At 41.6% G+C, this 19,111-nt stretch overlaps 1 protein-coding gene across 8 annotated transcripts in view; it reads left to right on the plus strand.

Annotated features, from left to right (window-relative positions):
* fbrsl1 (fibrosin-like 1) overlaps nt 1-19,111 on the plus strand; it is a 421,085-nt gene that overhangs the window by 103,168 nt on the left and 298,806 nt on the right. For all 8 annotated transcript variants that reach the window (XM_061766519.1, XM_061766516.1, XM_061766523.1 and 5 more), the window contains exon 2: nt 14,570-14,791. In XM_061766519.1, the coding sequence (XP_061622503.1) occupies nt 14,570-14,791 (222 nt within the window). The remainder of the gene's footprint in view (nt 1-14,569; nt 14,792-19,111) is intronic.

A 19,111-nucleotide genomic window follows, 5' to 3' on the forward strand; every position in this document is an offset into this window, starting at 1 on the left:
CAGAGTAAACTTGTCATATATGAATGTTGTAGTTTAAACATCGTAATCATCTGTATCAGGTAACAAATCAGGTAAAGCAAAATCATCATTATCATCATAATCATCATTATCATCATACAGTAATGGATACATCAGCTCCATACGATTTCTCCATGGGGGTTATGGCTGTGGTGATTAATTTACTGATTAATGCCCGAATGCATGGGATACAACAACATCCACATAATGTCAGAATGGCTGCAAAAACAGCAATTGATATCAATATTGGTGAAATTAGGGTTTTATATTTACCAAAAACGTCCATCCGAGCTGTCCCACAAGGAGTGTTGATTGAGGGTCCGTAGACCATCGATGGCTCTGGTCAAGCTGCCATCTGAAGCAGTATTGTTTGTTCTCCAAACATACCGCAAACACCTCCCTCTCTTGCGAGGAGCATGTCGACAGCTATGCGGTCTTTGGAACGTCCTTGAGCTGCTCGTGCACAGCTTTCAACCCACTCTGAGTCCAATTTCCTAATCTCTGTACATTGAAGTGGATGTAGTTTATCCCATCAACATTTTTATTAATCGTACACCACCAGCATATGAAAGACTCAAATCCTCCTGCAACTTGGTCAGCCAATTTGTATTGATTCGCCACCCCACGAGGAACACTTATGGCGTCGATGTATGTTGGATTATTTTGCCCCTGCCAGGACAAATCTCTTTTTTGTCTATGTTCTAGATTGGACAAAAACATTGGTGTCCTTTCCATTAAATCTTGAACAGGAATAGGGTATACTGACACATGCAATATCAAAGTAATAATAGCGCATAATCCAGATATATCTTTAGGTAATCTATCAAACAGTCTATCATCTCCGCACCACCACCAGATGTCGCTCCGTGATATTGGCACAAAATTTGGTTTGACTTTTAAGATTACTTTACACTGTGTGTCGTTCAGTGGTCCTAATTTTTTCCCTTTATTAATCATGTTTATACAAGTGAAATTATTTGGTGCTACTAAAGTAGAAAACATCGGTTTGTGTTTATCTGCTTCTTTTACGGGATATATAGGATCCCATGATTTACACCTCTTAGTTGGTACAGTAGCGTTCATGAATGGAATAATACAATCTTGTGATAATTGTGCCGGAACTATGCGCAACAAAGGCCTGGGACCCATGCAAATTACACAATCTTTTCTCGTTACATTTGCTGCTTGTTCCATCAATAGTAACCAATTGTTATTTTGTCCTGAAACTCCTGTGACAACAAGGAACCAATCATCAGTAGTTATGTTGTTAACCATTAAAATTTGTCCACCTTTATTTGAAGTTTTTAATGGCATTTTTGGTTTAACATGGTTCCCATAACACAATGCTACTTGGAAGTGGGGATCTTTTATATAAAAGTATATGCCCACAAGCTCACTATCAAACACATTGGGTGATTTGATTCGTATTTCAATATTAAACTATGGACCGTTTTGCTTAGGTTAAATTTCTTTCTATGTTCTTTTTGACCAACTGGACCAATCATAACCTGTTTCACCAATAAGGTGTTCCCATTCAAAGCCTATAGTTGCATACCAGTCATATCTAAATCCCCAATTCTGCCCATTCTCTTGAGCGTCATTTGTGAGAGCCGCATATGGAATTATGATTAAAGCAGCTTGATTTTGGGGGGCACAAAATATTAAACCTTTTTGCCGTGTTTGGAGGCCATGCCCACAATTTTGATCATCAGCTGTACTCCTTTTGATACGAGTTAATGATTAAAAAAATTTTATTATTGGGTTTGTCATATTGGTCCAGTTGGTAGGTGATTTTCTATCAAAAAAATGGGTTTTATCATTGAGGGTGGGACGTCCCATGTACCACAAAAACAAAACCAACATCATAGTAGCCAAAGTTGCTACGTAACAACTTAGCGAATCTCATAACCAACGTGGGTGTGCCTTTCTGCTGAGTTCTCACTAAAAGGGTTGGTGTCTTTTTTCTTCACTGACCAGCAAGCGTTTTCAGAATCTACACATCTGCTCCCGCTCCGTTATCAGACTTTAGCTCACCTTCCCTATTTGAGTACTCAGCTGAAATGACTCTTTTACAGTGTGTTAAATGAACCCACGTGTTTCTTTCTGCTATTTTTTTAGGGCTGTAAAGTGTCAATCTATCTGTGCCACCATCCCTCCGGTTGAGACATGTGACACAGCATGGCTCAATATAGCAGCCCATTTTGAATAGGTTTTTTTCTTCTTCTTTTTTCTCTGTGCTAATATAAATTTCATTTTGTAGTTTTGCACTTTGTTTTTCACAATAATTACGGTCTTGTTGTGGAATACTCATATTGACTATCAGTATAGATTGTACCATTTTTATTTATCATTAGTTTGCATGCCTCGGTTAATGCTACTAATTCAGCAGCTTGTTCAGCCAATTCCTGTCAATCATGCTGCGTGCCTTCATCAAGTAAGGGTATTAGTGTGGCTGGATTTAAGGTTGTGCATCGCTCAACAGTCAAATGTGGTTGTGACAGCAAGATGGCCATGCAAGATAAATGTCTTGCAGATGATAAAAACGCCATATTGGTTTGCAATAGGAGAGCAGACACTGTATGTGGGACCTTAAGGGTGAACTGCTCTCTAGTTGAAAAATAAGCTATTGGTTTTAGCTTATCACCGTATTGTTGTGTAAGTATGGAGGTCATGCAATAGCTTTTACAATCTACCATTTGAATGAATGTTTTATCATTAAATTTGGAAGGCCTAGCGCAGGAGGCCTTTTCTGCCTCTGTACTCCATTAAACAGGTGATGTAATTTTAAGGTTGTTTTCATACATTAATTTTGACAATGGTGCAACAATTTCTGCATAGTTTGTCCTGTAAATTGAAATCCACCTCCTCCTTCTCTGTAATGTTTACACAAGAGGATTTGCTGAGTTGGGAAGCAGGCTGGCCTAGTCATGCGGTAGTTTGTCCGTATTCTCTTTTATTTTTATTTTTTTATTTTTTTTTAGGGCAGTCACGTGCAATGTGGCCTTTGTTTCCACAGCACCAACAGATGGTATTATCATAATAATTTCGATTTCTACCATATCTTACTCTCCCACGGTCTCTGCCGCGTCCTCTAAAATTATCTCTCTCTCTGCCTTGATAGTATATTTCTGCTTCTTCGTCGAGGAAGACATCTATCTTCTCTTTTTGTTTTTTGTCTAACACTCTTTCTGCGTGGAGGGCATGATTAACATATTCCTCCAGAGGGCCAGTTGCTAGGTTTATCCAATGTTTATCTACCCATCTGTTAATGTGTTCTTTCGAATTCGCATGTAAAGCATTTTTTAACTGTTGTTGATAAGGTGTGATGCCGGCTACGGCCTTTTTCACATCCTCATTAGTCCAGGTCCTATAGACCAAAATAGTTTCTTTCTGGTCCTCTTGTATATTTGGATTTGCCACTTCAATCATTGGAAATAAATCCATGTCTCCCTCGTCTGAGGTTATATTTGTTATTTTGGGAGTGGGAGAAAATGTTTCTCCCATAGTTTTAGACCAATTCATTTGTACCCCTCCCGATCGCAACATTCGTTGTGTTTGTGCCTCTTGAGTTGGAGGATTTTCATGAGGTGGCAAAACCGGGTACATGGGTGCTGATGCTTTTGTTTCCTTATTTTTTTTACAACTTTCTTCAATTATCTTTTTCTCGCTAATTCTTATTATTGGTCCTGCCTTGTCATCTTCCTGTCTTTGAAACAACATATTTTTTATGTCTGCCTTCCTGCTCTTTTTGTTCATTTGTTAAGTGTTTCTTATTTTCCCCTCCTTTTTCTCTTTTAGACGCCATGTTTAACCAGAAGAGTAAGTCGTCAAATCCATCTTTTTGTATTTGTGATATATCATTTTTGTGTCGACACTTTATTTCATTTTGAAGTTGAACTATTTTTTGCGAATTTAGCTGGCCAGCGAAACCGTATTTGGTTATCCACGTGTTTAAATGTTCTATTTTGGAATGGTTTTGTAGTTGAACATATTTACAATCTTTACACGTTAGGTCTATTTTTTGATCCGGTTTACTGTTATTTATTCCCATTTTTGTGAATTTGGAAGTCAGTTCATTTGCACCTAGAGTGACCGAAATACTGACTTTATTCAAAAATGACAGGGTGACAATAAATGTCTGAGTTTTGGCAATTCTCAAGCTTCTACCCCAATTGGGGCGGAGAATTCTTGCCTTTGCTTCCAAACCCAGTTGTCACTTACAATCCAGTCTTATACATTCATACTTTTACACATACACACGATATTAATAACGTTTTTATAAACACACGAAAAGACGGAAACACGGAAACACAGAAACACAGAAATACGGAATTTAAGTACGTACAGGACCCCGCCGTCCCCACGGATTTTATCGGACTTCGTCGTCCATCTGACCACTTGCCAGTGACTAGTATTACACAAGGTTTATTCTGCCGCAGACTTCTTCGTCGCGCAATTCACTCACTCTTTAATCCTTTTTTCCTAAATTTTTTTTTAAAAATTTAACTCACCACTCGTCTTCAATCCTGTGGATTGTCGTCAACCTTCAGATCCCAGTTGAGGAGAACGAAGACCAGTCCCGTAAAGGGTCTTACTTGCCGTGGCCACGGTCTCTTAACTGGAAGTCGGCTCCACAACTGGAATCCTCGGGTGTGTTGACATCCGGCTCGAAGGACCAATTTAATGTTGGATTTATCTTACCCAACATTATAATAGACACAAAAGGAATGAAGACGCTGGTTTCTTTTTGTCATGAGGAGGGCGTATGGGAGATTGTTCAGATCACAGTCTCTCAACACGCTCTAAACAATCCCCCCCCCCCCCCCCCCGCTCCTGTATTTATTTGAAATAGGAGGGATTTACAAATCATAATGTTCTAAGCAATAAGACACAACACAAAATATTTGATAATAAGAGGGTTTTTCCCAGACATAGTATTCTAAGCAATAAGACACAACACATAATATTGGACCAACACCTGTCACGACCCGACCACATCCGATCACGTCCTTGGTCCAGGCGCCCTTCCATGGATGATGCTGAGTCTTCTTTTTGAAGGCGAAACATCTAAAATTGTCCATTATACTAATGCAAGCTAAGCAAATAAATGATAACTTCTACAATTTATCTAACAACTACCTATTTTTAGCTTGTAGCCTTTTATTTTGAAGGTTACGCACCGTAACCAAGCATTTTGCCACGAAAAGTAACTTCACGCGACAGTGAATTTTCAAAATTAAAGTAAACCTAGACAGCAAGAAAAAGAGTAATGAATGGAACCAAATGCTACAAAACTTTGATTTCTTTACCTACTCACCGATGAGGCACAAAGTTAGTGTTTGTGATACTGTGAGACAACGTTAATGTGAATTTTGTCCCAATTCATTGTGATGTAAAGTTGCTAGTTTGACCTTTGGTGAAGTTTTAGCTCAAAGTGAAGCTTTTTTTTCTGTCATCGGCTCTTACTTTGGTTTGAAGACTAAAATAAATGCTTAAAACCATCATTGCAAGAGTGCAGCCCACCGTTTAACTTGTTAGCTGCCCCAATGTTGGCATAGACGTATTTTGTTGTTTCACACACCCAATTTGACTTCACTAAAGTTCTGCTTGGTGTAGGCTGAGGCTTGGCGCCGGAGGGAGTACATCAGACTTCTACACATCGTGAAAGCCTCCTTTGCACAATATAATTTTATTCCAAGTATTGGACTGAGGCGTCTTATTTTAACACAGTTAAAACACTTGTTCGCCGCCGCCTTTGGGCACAAGCACGTCTGCGTGTGCCTTCTTCTTCGTTGGTTTTCGCCACTTTGTTCTTCGAACTTGAACTATAGGCATCGAAACCGTGAACCGAAATTTTTTAATTTGAACGATTCCGGGAGAACTGGAACTTTAGTCCTGGTTCCAGTTGGTTCTCCATTTTCGATGCCCAACCATACTGAAGAGGGTGCACATTAGGATTTCATACCTTCATTTTCACAACGGAGTGTGGCCTCATGTCTTCAAAGAAAAACATCCCAATAGCTTTTCTAATAAGGTGCTGCTTAAATGTCGCTATAAAAAGCGGTTGTCTTATATGCGACTTACGTACATGACGCAGTATCAAGGGTTTTCAAGTTTCTCTACTCCTCCACTATGCTAGTCATGACTACCCTCTAATGCTGCGCTTGACTGGTGAGTGTGGATTTAACATGCTGCCTTCATGTGAACATGCAAAACTTCTTATTTTGGGTATGCGTGCAGGTTGGAGTCACCTCCACACTTCTCATGCGCATGCCACATCTCTGCTCATGCGGTGAGATTTTATTTTTCAAAATAACAATATGGACTAGTCACGGATAAGTTGCGTTATTACGCAAGAGTATATCTGCAACTGTAGACATTAGTTTATATTAGCAATGTTAGCTGGTTGTGGGCTATGGGATCTTTTCATCCTAATGCTTCCGGGGCATGGACAGAGAGGTTTGGAGTTGACTCCACACTGCATCCACACACTATTGGACCAATCCGCAGACCACATGTGTGCTGAGCCGTGTCGAGTGATCTGTACACATCACGGATCAAAGATGATCCGTTGCATCACTAGTCCTCACATCAGTGTTCTGTACTTACTTGTCTGGATGGATTGCTGTGGTAACAATGGTGTCAGTTTGAAAGCTGGCAATGGCATCTATGTGGTTTGTCAATTGAATGCAAAAGACGATAAACGCATTAGGCTTGCAAAATGACCGCATCAGATTTCTGTGTGTTTGGGACGTCGGTAGTTATTAATTATTCAAGTACCTGCCCACTTGGTGGTTGATACACCCCCACTCCTCTAAGGAAAAATGGCTGCACGACAACACGGCTTCTTCTTGTGCTTCGAGGCAGCCGACGCCGAGTCATGCAAATATAAAAGCATACATGTGTTTTGTTTTACAACAATAGACATAGTCATTGTAACCAAAATGTCCGTGAGCAAAGAGGGTCTCATGCGGGGCACAGAGTGAATGAAAGCCGAGCTGGAGCTTATATACAGTATCCCCCGCTCTTGTTTTTTCCGCCCACGTCCTCTGTCGGAATTCGCTCCTTCCTTTATTGCTACTCTGCTCTATGTGCCGAGCCAATCGCAGGGCACATATAAACAAACAACCATTCGCACGCACATTCACACCTACAGGCAATTTAGAGTCTTCAATTAACCTACCATGCATGTTTTTGGGATGTGGGAGGAAACTGGAGTACCCGGAGATTACCGGCATTAGATGATACAATTGCTTTCCAGAAGTCTCTTTTGCATTTAGTATGTGTGGCATATATTGTAACTTTATCCAAACTTCATTTTTTATTTATTACTCATTGCCACCTTTCATGTTTTTAGGTTATATTTAACTGTGGGTGGGTTGTTCATGTGAAGGGAGGATTTCAGGATATGTTGAAGGAGTGGATTTAATGAGGCAGCCTGAATCATTCATTCAAATATTTTAAACTTCTGTATAGTAATCATTTCAATTGCACCAGCTGGAAGATGTTTGATTGAAAAAGGTTTGAAAGAGAATTCTATATTTAGTTTTGCACAGCATTTCTTTTTCGAGGAAAGCCACCGTCTTGTACCACATAAGGCAGGCGCTTTGCTTCAATGCTGATTCTTTTACCACCAAAATGTATCTGATCGTTATTCCCACATGATTCAAATAACACACTGTGTTCACTAAAATAAAAAAAATACAAATGGGGCAGCAACAAAGCCGACCGCAGAGTACAGTGGGTACGGAAAGTATTCAGACCCCCTTAAAAATTTCACACTTTTTTTTTATATTGCTGCCATTTGCTAAACTCATTTAAGTAATTTTTTTTCTGCATTACACATAGTACCCCGTATTGATAGAAATAAACAGAATTGTTGAATTTTTTGCAGATTTATTCCATCCTTCCATCCATTTTCTGAGCCGCTTATCCTCACCAGGGTCGTGGTAGTGCTGGAGCCTATCCCAGCTATCAACGGGCAGGAGGCGGGGTACACCCTGAACTGGTTGCCAGCCAATCGCAGGGCACATTTAAACAAACAACCATTCACACTCACATTCACACCTACGGGCAATTTAGAGTCTTCAATCAACCTACCATGCGTGTTTTTGGGATGTGGGAGGAAACCGGAGTGCCCGGAGAAAACCCACGCAGGCACGGGGAGAACATGCAAACTCCACACAGGTTGCGCCAGGGATTGAACCCTGGTCCTCAGCACTGTGAGGCAGGCGCTCTAACCAGTCGTCCACCGTGCTGTGCCGCCTTGCAGATTTATTAAAAAAGAAAAACTGAAATATCACACAGTCATAAGTATTCAGACCTTTGCTCAGTATTTAGTAGAAGCACCGTTTTGAGCTAATACAGCCATGAGTCTTTTTGGGAATTAAATTTTTCACACCTGGATTTGGGGATCATCTGCCATTCGTCCTTGCAGATCCTCTCCAGTTCTGTCAGGTTGGATGGTAAATGTTGTTGGGCAGACATTTTCAAGTCTTTCCTGAGATGCTCAATTGGGTTTAAGTCAGGGTTCTGTCTGGGCCATTCAAAAGCAGTTACGGAGTTTTTCTGAAGCCATTCCTTCGGGAATTTTAGTTGTGTGCTTAGGGTCATTGTCTTTTTTGAAGGTGAACCTTCAGCCCGGTCTGAGGTCCTGAGCACTGGAGAAGGTTTTCGTCCAGGATATCCCTGTACTTGGCCGCATTCATCTTTTCTTCGATTGCAACCAGTCTCCCTGTCCCTGCAGCTGAAAAACACCCCCACAGCATGAGGCTGCCACCACCATGCTTCACTGTTGGGACTGTATTAGACAGGTGATTTTCTCCACACATGCCACTCATTAAGGCCAAAATTTCTATCTTGGTCTCATCGGACCAGATAATCATTTTCCTCACCATCTTGGAATACTTCAGGTGTTTTTTAGCAAACTCCATGCAGGCTTTCATGTGTCTTGCACTGGAAAGAGGTTTCCGTCGAGCTACTCTGCCATAAAGCCCCGACTGGTGGGGGGATGCAGTGCTGGTTGACTTTCTAGAACTTTCGCCCATCTCCCAACTGCATCTCTGGAGCTCAGCCACAGCGATCTTTGGGTTCTTCTTTCCCTCTCTCACCAAGGCTCTTCTCCCTCGATTGCTCAGTTTGGCAGCTGTAGGAAGGGTTCTGATCGTCCCAAGCGTCTGTGGAGTTTGCATGTTCTCCCCGTGCCTGCGTGGGTTTTCTGCGGGCACTCCGGTTTCCTCCCACATCCCAAAAACATGCGTGGTAGGTTGATTGAAGACTCTAAAATTGCCCGTAGGTGTGAATGTGATTGTGAATGGTTGTTTGTTTGTATGTGCCCTGTGATTGGCTGGCAACCTGTTCAGGGTGTACCCCGCCTCCTGCCCGATGATAGCTGGGATAGGCTGCAGCACTCCCGCGACCCTTGTGAGCATAAGCGGCTCAGAAAATGGATGGATGGATGGATTTTAACTCCTACTAGCTGCATAAGTACAGTCACAAACTGTCCTGCGAGGATTAGCACATGGCGTTCTTGCTGCTTTCCCCAGCTCTCCCATAATGTATTGCATACAGCTTCATTATTGACAAAATGAGCATCCACTCACCAAGGCCCTTAACTATAAAGTCAAATGAACAGGAAAATACAATATATGGATTTACAAAAGATGAAAAGGATGTACTTCATTTAATGTGCTTGACGGACTCAACATTAGCCTTTAGCTTGAAGAAACGGGTCCCAGTGAAAGCTATCCCCGCGAGGACGTCAGGACGAACGGTTCCAATCACTCATGAGTACGTTCACTCCGTAGTACGTCGTTTCTTGAGTGAACGAATCACTCGTACTAGTTCGCAGTGAACTTCCTCATCAATCACTGCATACGTACTAGAACATCGTTCCTTCGCGGATCAAAAACGCAAAAGTTCAACGAGCGAATCATTTCATAAACTGATTCAGTTCATTACGTTCAGTGAAAAGATTCGTTCCTTTGAACGAAACGTTCGCGAACGAAACAACACTATGGGCCAGGTGCTCGACACGACAACCAAAATGGTATTCGCGGCTAGTGCACTGACGAAAAGGCAGCTAGCTAGCTGCGAGAACTAATGTGAATTGCTGGACACATTAACCGTCAACACTTCAAATGCACGTCGGGGTAATAAATATGCATGTTTCAATTCAGCACCAAGCGGTCTTGTCTTCCCCAATGCGCTGCTCCCCGAAGCTGGGAAAAAGCCAGTGAGCCTGACTGGACAGCCAATTGAAGCATTTTACAAAACTAAATCATTAACACCGTTCACCCACGGCAGAATGAGCACGCTTGCTTTCAGTTTCATCAGGAAAAAGTTTTGACTTTTGACGCAGGCAATTTTGATTCGCCAGCACAGCGAATGTGGACAATAATCACTTTGCCGCATCCAGTTTCAGTTAGCCATTGAGAAAGCCAAGGAGAAAATAATCTACACAGGTTGGTCAGACACAGGCATAGAGATGGGAAGGATGTGCAGCAGGTTAGGGTGATTAAGGATAGAGATGAAAATGTGTTGACCGGTGCCAGTAGTGTGCTGGATAGATAGAAAGAATACTTTGAGGAGTTGATGAATGAGGAAAATGAGAGCGAAAGAAGAGTAAAGGAGGCAACTGTGGTGGACGAGGACATAGCAATGATTAATAAGGGGCAAGTTAGAAAGGCACAAAAGAAGATGAAAAATGGAAAGGCAGTTGGTCCTGATGACATAGGTGAGGAGGGATGGAAGCATCCTGGAGAGGTGGCTCTGGAGTTTTTAACCAGCTTGTTCAACAGAATTCTAGTGAGTGAGAAGATGCCTGAGGAATGTAGGAAAAGTGTGCTGGTGCCCATTTTTAAGAACAAGGGTATAGAGGAATAAAGTTGATGAGCCACACAATGAAGTTATGGGAAAGAGTAATGCAGGCTAGACTCAGGACAGAAGTGAGTATTTGCGAGCAACAGTATGGTTTCATGCCTAGAAAGAGTAGCACAGATGCATTTTATGCCCTGAGGCTGTTGATAGAGAAGTACAGAGAAGGTCAGAAGGAGCTACATTTTGTCTTTGTAAATCCAGAAATCCTATGACAGAGTACCCAGAGAGGAACTGTGGTACTGCATGTGAAAGTCTGGAGTGGCAGAGATGTATGTTAGAATAAATACAAGTTGTAGTACAGGACATGTATGAGGGCAGTAGAAGAGTGGTGAGGTATGCTGTAGTTGTGACAAATTAGTTTAAGGTGGAGGTGGGACTGCATCAGGGATCAACCCTGAGCCCATTCCTTTTTTGCAGTGGTGATGGATAGGCTGACAGATGACGTTAGACTAGAATCCCCGTTCACAGATGACATTGCGATCTGCAGTGAAAGCAGGAAGCAGGTAGAGGAACAGTTGGAATGTTGTGGCATGCACTGGAAATGAGATGATTGAAGATTAGCCGAAGTAAAACAGAATATATTTACATAAATGAGAGGGAGGGGTGGAGCTGGAAGAGTGATGGAGAAGCGATAGCGAGGATTTCAAATACTTGGGGTCAACAGTCCAGAGCAATGGTGAGTGTGGTAAGGAAGTGAAAAAATGGGTCCAAGCACGTTGGAATAGGTGGAGGAAGGTGTCAGGGGTGTTATGTGACAGAAAGGTCTCTGCTAGGATGAAGGGCAAAGTTTATAAAACAGTGGTGAGGCCAGCCATGATGTACGGATTAGAGACAGTGGCACTGAAGAGACAGGAAGCAGAGCTGGAGGTCCCGAAAATGAAGATGTTGAGGTTCGTTCTCAGAGTGACCAGGTTGGATAAAATTAGAAATAAGCTCATCAGAAGAACAGCCAAGGTTAGATGTTTTGCAGACAAAGTTAGAGAGAGCAGACTTCGATGGTTCGGACACATCCAGAGGAGAGCTCGTGAGTATATTGGTAGAGGGTGAGGAGGATGGAGCTGCCAGGCAAGGGAGCTAGAGGAAGACCAAAGAGAAGGTTGATGGATGTTGTGAGGTTAGAAATGAGGGCAGTTGGTGTTTGAGAGGAGGATGCAAGAGATAGGCTTACATGGAAAATGATGACACGCTGTGGCGACCCCTAACGGGACAGGCCGAATGGAACAGAAGAAGATTCTGCCATCCTCCCTAGTCCCAAAAATGTATACAATATGTTAAGTTTGTTGACAACTTTGACTTGCCCATTGGTGTGAATCTGAGTGTGAATGTTTGTCTGTCTCTATGTGTCAGCCCTGTGATTGACTGGCAATCAGTCCAGCGTGTACCTTGCCAGCTGGAATATACTTGAGCTTTCCTGTCACCCTGAACAGGATAAGCGGTACAAGTAATGGATGGATGGTAGTGGTGGAATCCACTTCCTCCTGATCATAGCATAATACCTCTCCTTTATCACTTTCTTGCACCCCTTCCTCCACATACAGTTATATTCAGTGTGAACACATCAGACAGGAAATTACTCATGGGGCTTTTCTTATAGTTTCTGTGTGGTTTTATGTGAGCATTAGAAGTGCACTGAATTGTGGTGTATAGGGTTCGGTGGTGACATTAATAATGCAGAATATGTATGTAGTAATGTTGGGTTGTTAAACATAGATGAGGTAAATCTGGAACCATTAGTGCATGGGCGATTATAATTAATATACAGTAGGTATGTAATGCACGTCAATCAATTCTTAGAAAAACAATAATTGCAGTTTCGTTACTCTGCTCCCAACCTTTCTGAATGAGTAATGTGGGCCATTACATGCGGAGCCAAGGTATAGCCTCTGAGGGTTAGAAGTTGGTTCCTTATAGCTCGCTACTCATTTTGCAGAGGACTGTAAGAGCCAAATTACATTAATGGCATTCAGAGTAATTTTTGAACTGCTGGTCTGACATTGAGAGGTGATGTTCTCCATGTGCATAAGATCAGCAGTGACAGAATGTTAAATATTTGTGTTGCACTAGTTTACTGGGAGATGACATAATATACATGGTGTAGATGTTCAAAGCCACTTAATGCCATGTTCTCAGCAAGCAATTCAGTTCACATCATGATGCAGCAGTTTGGAACAGTAAACCCTGATGTGACTATTAAAACACATTACATGGTATGCGAGGACAAGCTCTATAAAGAAATAGTCTCTGTCACTCTGTTTTAAAATTATGCATTTGTGTTCTTCCCGTTCCATCCATTCACAACACATTAAATAGACAGTAGTAGTAGTAATATAGTAGTAGTAATAGTAGTTCCACCCTACTACTGCTACTGTACTACGACAACAGGTAACACTAGTCAAGGGTGCCAAAAAGTGTGACAGTTATATTGATATCCTTAATAACGTTGACAATGAAAACATCCTACAAAATGTATATTCAAAAAAACAATAAAATACTAATGCTTGTTGGAAATGGGCCCACACTGTTACTGTATGTGTGTCAGCCTGCTTCATTATACACACTCAGTGGCCATAAATCAAATTAAGTTGCTGTATCCAAAATTGTGCCTTTGCAAAGAAAATAATGCTCTGTTTTAACTGACACTGTTGGGCATGTATGACTCTAACAATATATTTATTATTGTAGTCATAGTTGTGGTTACCCTATTTGGCAAGATATTAGCACAAATTCTCAGTATGTTGCATTGCAGTTGCACACCACAGAAAACACAACAATAACAGCTTGACACATCACAGCCTCTGAGATGAAGCCACTAGACCAATCAGTACTGACAGTATATTCAGGGGGTGAGTTTGAGAGAATAGGTGAAGGAAAACTATTGTGTAAGACACTAGACTGTTACAAATAGTCTTTGAATTCAAATAAATAAACAGCAGTTCCAAGCAGGTCATGACTGAAGCGTGAAAAGAATCATTAGCTAGTGGAAATGGCTTGGTTACAGTCTCAGTATAGAGCAAGTGTGTTTTCTGCAGTGTGTGTAAAAGCAGCCGTTCAGTTCATATCATAAGCTCATTATATCAGAGCCATAAAGTGATTATGGCTCCAGTCAGGCATTGTTCTGCTGTTTACAGGATTAAATATGACTTTAGAGAGAGACTGATTATGGTTACTATCCACTCAACTGTTTGGTTGCTTTGTTGGAGCAAATACTAAATCGGACTGTTTGCAGTTTGCCTTTTTGTGGTTGTCAACTTCCTGATTGCTGTTTGCTTTTGATTTGTCTTTACTGAAGGTGCCCAAAATCTGCATTTTCTTATCCACTGAAGCACCCTGATCTACTAATGATAAATTATACCAGTTCATATTACAGTCTGACACGTTGATTTTGTATAATCTCTGAAAGAATTTAATGACTTGTATCAACACATCACAAGGTTTTGGGCAACACATTTTTAGGTACGAATGTGCAATGTGACATCCAGTAAAGTATTTCAGGAAAATATTCTAATTATAGCTTTAGCGAAATAATTACAATGATACTCAGTTGGACACTGCTGTCTGTCCAGTTTGAACCATCCTAAATATCTCTATCCGACTGATTTGTTTGAAAATTCATGGCCAGCCACAAACTTTTGTTATTGTATCATGTTGACAAATGTTTTCTGACTTTTTGCAGAAGAAAACAGGGCTTCTGAAAACACAGGAGAAGGAGCGGTGGAAAGAGAAAGACGTTGTGAAACGGCCAAAGACGAAGGATGAGGAGGTGGAAGAGGAAGAGGAGAATGTTCAACCTATTGTAGATCCGCTGGAGAATGGATTCTTTCATCATGCCCAGCGAGAGCAGGAGAGGATGAACGAGAGGCTGCTCAAAAAAACATACTCTAAGAAGAACAAAAGGGTCAGTGTCCTCTTTTCAGCTCTTTAAGTGCGGAATTACATTGGCTTGGCAGTTCTACATTAGTTAATAGGAGAATACATTTTTCATGTGAACTGAGAACCTTCCTCCATCTGGTCCCAAAAGCAGATCCTTTCAGACTGAGCTAATGCTACTAATAAGTCTCTTCAGCTAATGCCCAATTCCACGAGCCCACCGCCTTCCTCAGCCCGAGCTACAGATGGACCTGAGATAAATGTTTTCATATCTTTAGTTTGGATGGTTTTGTATCACATTTAAATATGTATTCATTTTGTTAGCGAGAAAACCTGTGAGGTGAAGCTGAGCACACGTGGCTGCATGTTTTTAGTCACCCAAGTGAGTTAGTTATTCACTGAGATGGCTGGTTGAGTTGGCACTGCAGTCCTTGACATACACAATTAGTTTGACACTTTTTTATCATGATACAGCGCTTTATTAATGGAGTACAAATTATTTCACAGGCCCTCTCACTGTAGCTACAATGACACTCCCCTTTTCAGTACAAAATTAAAGTCAGCAGGTAGACATGGTGCTGTTATGCTTTCAGCTTTCATGTTGTGAATGCATTGTGTGTACGTGTGTGAATGCACTTACATAGGGTTCATTTCCATATAATTTGATCAATAATGATAAAGACATCTCAGAAATAACCTTTTATTTTGCTGTTTGCTATTGTGCAAATGCAAAATGGCTCCCTCATCCTGGCACTTCAGCTTACAGATCCCAGTGGTGTATTGCAACAACATAATGAGTCTCTCTATCCGGTGGAATTAATGTTAAAAACAGCTTCAGTGACCAAGAAGGACCATTTGTAAAAGAACCAAAAAAAGGAACTGAAGACACTGAAGTGCGTTTGTTTTAGTTATCACGGAAAAAGCACATTAACCAATAGCAGAAAAACCTTATCCAAAAATGTAATTAGTATCTTCAGAAAACATGTTGCAAATAGTGAAACTTCGATTTGGACACCTCAAAGACTTTTTTTTTTCTTTCTTAGAAACAATGACCTTTTGATGGTTGACAACTGCCAATAATTCAAATACTCATCAGTAAAATTAGCTGATTTTCAAAAGGAAATTCACTTCATTATTAATTATATGAAAATATGCCACGATTAGTGTCTTGGAAGGCAAGGAAGGAAAGGCAAAAACGTGGAGGACCCAAGTGCAGGGAAGCAGGGAGGCAAGGCAGGAGTCAAAAAATTTTATTTAATTTCCTAAAAAAAAAAGGAATATTGATAAAGCAAACTAAACAGTCCCACAACAGATAACCAAAGTAACACTTGAATAAACTTAAAACAAAACATGACTGGTAACTAAGACGTGGCACAAACAGAGAATGACACTGTACCGACAAGAACTGAAAGAAACCAGGCTCAGTCTGGTGGCCGTCCAGGCCACCCAAGGTGAGGTGCTTGGCGGGGCAGTTCAGGAGGTCGGCCAGGACGCAAAGTACCAGGGTCTTCACAGGGCGAGCAGAGGAAAGGAGCCGGAACGCGAGCTTGGCGCAGCTGCCTATGAGCCGGAACGGGAGCCTAGCACAGCTGCCGAGGAGCCGGAATCGCTTCCTCAGCCTGCCGCCATTGAGGTGTGGGAGTAGAGGGTACGAGAGGGGCAGAGACGACAGGGACTCCGGAAGGTGAACGAGATTACTTGGGGGTTGGTTTGGACGGACGTGAAACTAGCTGTGGAAAAATCAAGTGACTTAGGAAGGGGGATGGGGGGGAGACAAAAAAATGACCTTTATTTGGGCTCCTCCATTGGCCACCACGTGGCGGTCCTGGATAAATGGCCAAACGGGTGCCCAAGTAAAGGTCAGAGGAAAAGGACTCTGGCTTGGAAAAGGGAAAACGTGACAAAAACTCACTAGGATGGGAAAAACAAGGGAAGGAACCAGAAAAAAAACATCAAAATCTATGTCACAGTCTGAATCAGACAGGAGGTTAACTAAATCTTCACAAATTGGAAAAATCAGAATCGAAAAAAAACGAGGTAAAAATGGTAGGGCATGGTGAATAACTCGGAAAAGCAGGGGACACAGGTGAAAAGGACGAAGAAGACTGAACGATAGGGCTTACTGGAGGAGGGTAGGTATGGTTGGCAGGCTGAGGGCGCTGGGAGGCAGACTGGTGGCGTGCAGGGTGACGCAGTGTTCTTCCCGCAGGGTCGGTTCATTCTGTCATGATTAGGGTCTTTGAAGGAGAGGAAGGAAAGGCAAAAACGTGGAGGACCAAAGTGCAGGGAAGCAGGGAGGCAAGGTAGGAGTGCAGGAGTCTCAAAATATTATATTTAAGTTCCAAAAAAAAAGGCGAACATGGATAAAGCAAACTAAAGAAAGTCCCACAACATAACCAAAGTAACAAAGAAACACTTAAATAAACCTAAAACTGGAAACAAAACATGACTGGTAACTAAGACGTGGCACAGACAGAGACAATGACACCTGACAATGACAATGAACCGACAAGAGCAGAAAGAAACCAGGGAACTAAATACAACAGATTGACGAGACAACAAGGAACACTTGGACAACACACGAGCGGGTGGAGGGAACAGGTGGACACAATAACTAAATGAGCACACGACATGAACAACATGGAACAAAGGAAAACATGAAACAAAACTAACCACAACCCAAACTAAGACACAGACCATGACAAAATGACGCATAAGTACTTGTTAATCACTATACCTTCAATATCATGACATTGCATTAATGTTTTTGGGGGAAAAAAGTGGCATTTACATGAATTGATTGTATGATGTGGCACAATGCTGTGCGCTTAATGTCATTTTGACTATTTGGCAGGCGCTGCACTTACACACACTGTGTTACACATCTTTTCTTTCTGCCAGCATTATGTTATTTATTAATGAATTATTGAAAGTTCAGAGGCGGGACGGTGGACGACAGGTTAGCACATCTTCCTCACAGTTCTGAGGACCCGGGTTGAAATCCGGCCTCGCCTGTGTGGAGTTTGCATGTTCTCCCCGTGCCAACGTGGGTTATAGCTGGGTACTCCGGTTTCCTCCCAAAAACATGCATGGTAGGTTAATTGAAGACTCTAAATTGTCCGTAGGTGTGAATGTGAGTTCGAATGGTGGTTTGTTTATGTGTGCCCGCAACCTTAGTGAGGATAAGCTGTACGGAAAATGAATAAATGAATGAAAGCTCAGTTTATTTTCATCATTTTAAAATGAATTCCGAATCTAGATCGCAGTGCATCTAGGATTGGAATTTTTCCGGCCACCCCTTGCTGACTACTAAAGTTTTTGTTTATGCAGAAAGGGTCTACCAGTATCCTCAGCTCTAAGCACGACACCGGGCCCACACACTCTGCTCCTGTGAGATAACCTGTCAATGTGTTAACAACTTGTTTAAATGGGCGGATGTTTTCAAGTTCCTGTCTGAGGGCAATATCCATCGTGGTGCTGTTGAGGAAGAGGGGAAATGGAGCAGAGAAAGCCAACCAAGACTACTACACTATACTATACGATAGAATAATATGGTCAGTAATAATCAATCACAGTTTGGACTTCATTCCTAAACTCAGTGTGATAGACTTGACCTCATTTAGATCTAAAAGTGATGTTGTGAATGAATTGAAAAAAAAAAAAATCCCACTGTAACACTTACAGAGAGTCTTTCCGGAAGAGTGGATGCTGTGTGTACATTAATGAGGGGAAAAAAAAAAACTAATGATTTTAGCAACTGCGATTGGCTGGCGACAAGTTCAGGGTGTACCCCGCCTCTCACCTGAAGATAGACCCCAGCACGCCCGCGACCCTAGTGAGGATAAGCGATACAGAAATGGATGGCAAATTTAAGGGGGTCTGAATACTTTCCGTACCCACTGTGTGTGTGTATGTGTGTGTGTATATGTATATATATGTATGTATATATATATATATATATATATATATATATATACTACACTGAACAAAAATATAAACGCAACACTTTTGTTTTTGCTCCCATTTTTCGTGAGCTGGACTCCAAGATCTAAAACTTTTTCTCCATACACAAAAGGCCATTTCCCTCAAATATTGTTCACAGATCTGTCTAAATCTGTGTTAGTGAGCATTTCTCCTTTGTCGAGATAATCCATCCCACCTCACAGGTGTGGCATATCAAAATGCTGGTTAGAAAGCATTATTTTGCCATAGGCTGACCACAATAAAAGGCCACTCTGAAATGTGCAGTTTTATCACACAGCACAATGGCACAGATGTCGCAAGTTCTGAGGGAGTGTGCAATTGGCATGCCGACTGCGGGAATGTCCACCAGAGCCGTTGCCAGTGA

Source organism: Phyllopteryx taeniolatus, chromosome 3 (genome assembly GCF_024500385.1).
Source record: "Phyllopteryx taeniolatus isolate TA_2022b chromosome 3, UOR_Ptae_1.2, whole genome shotgun sequence".
Lineage (NCBI taxonomy): Eukaryota > Metazoa > Chordata > Actinopteri > Syngnathiformes > Syngnathidae > Phyllopteryx > Phyllopteryx taeniolatus.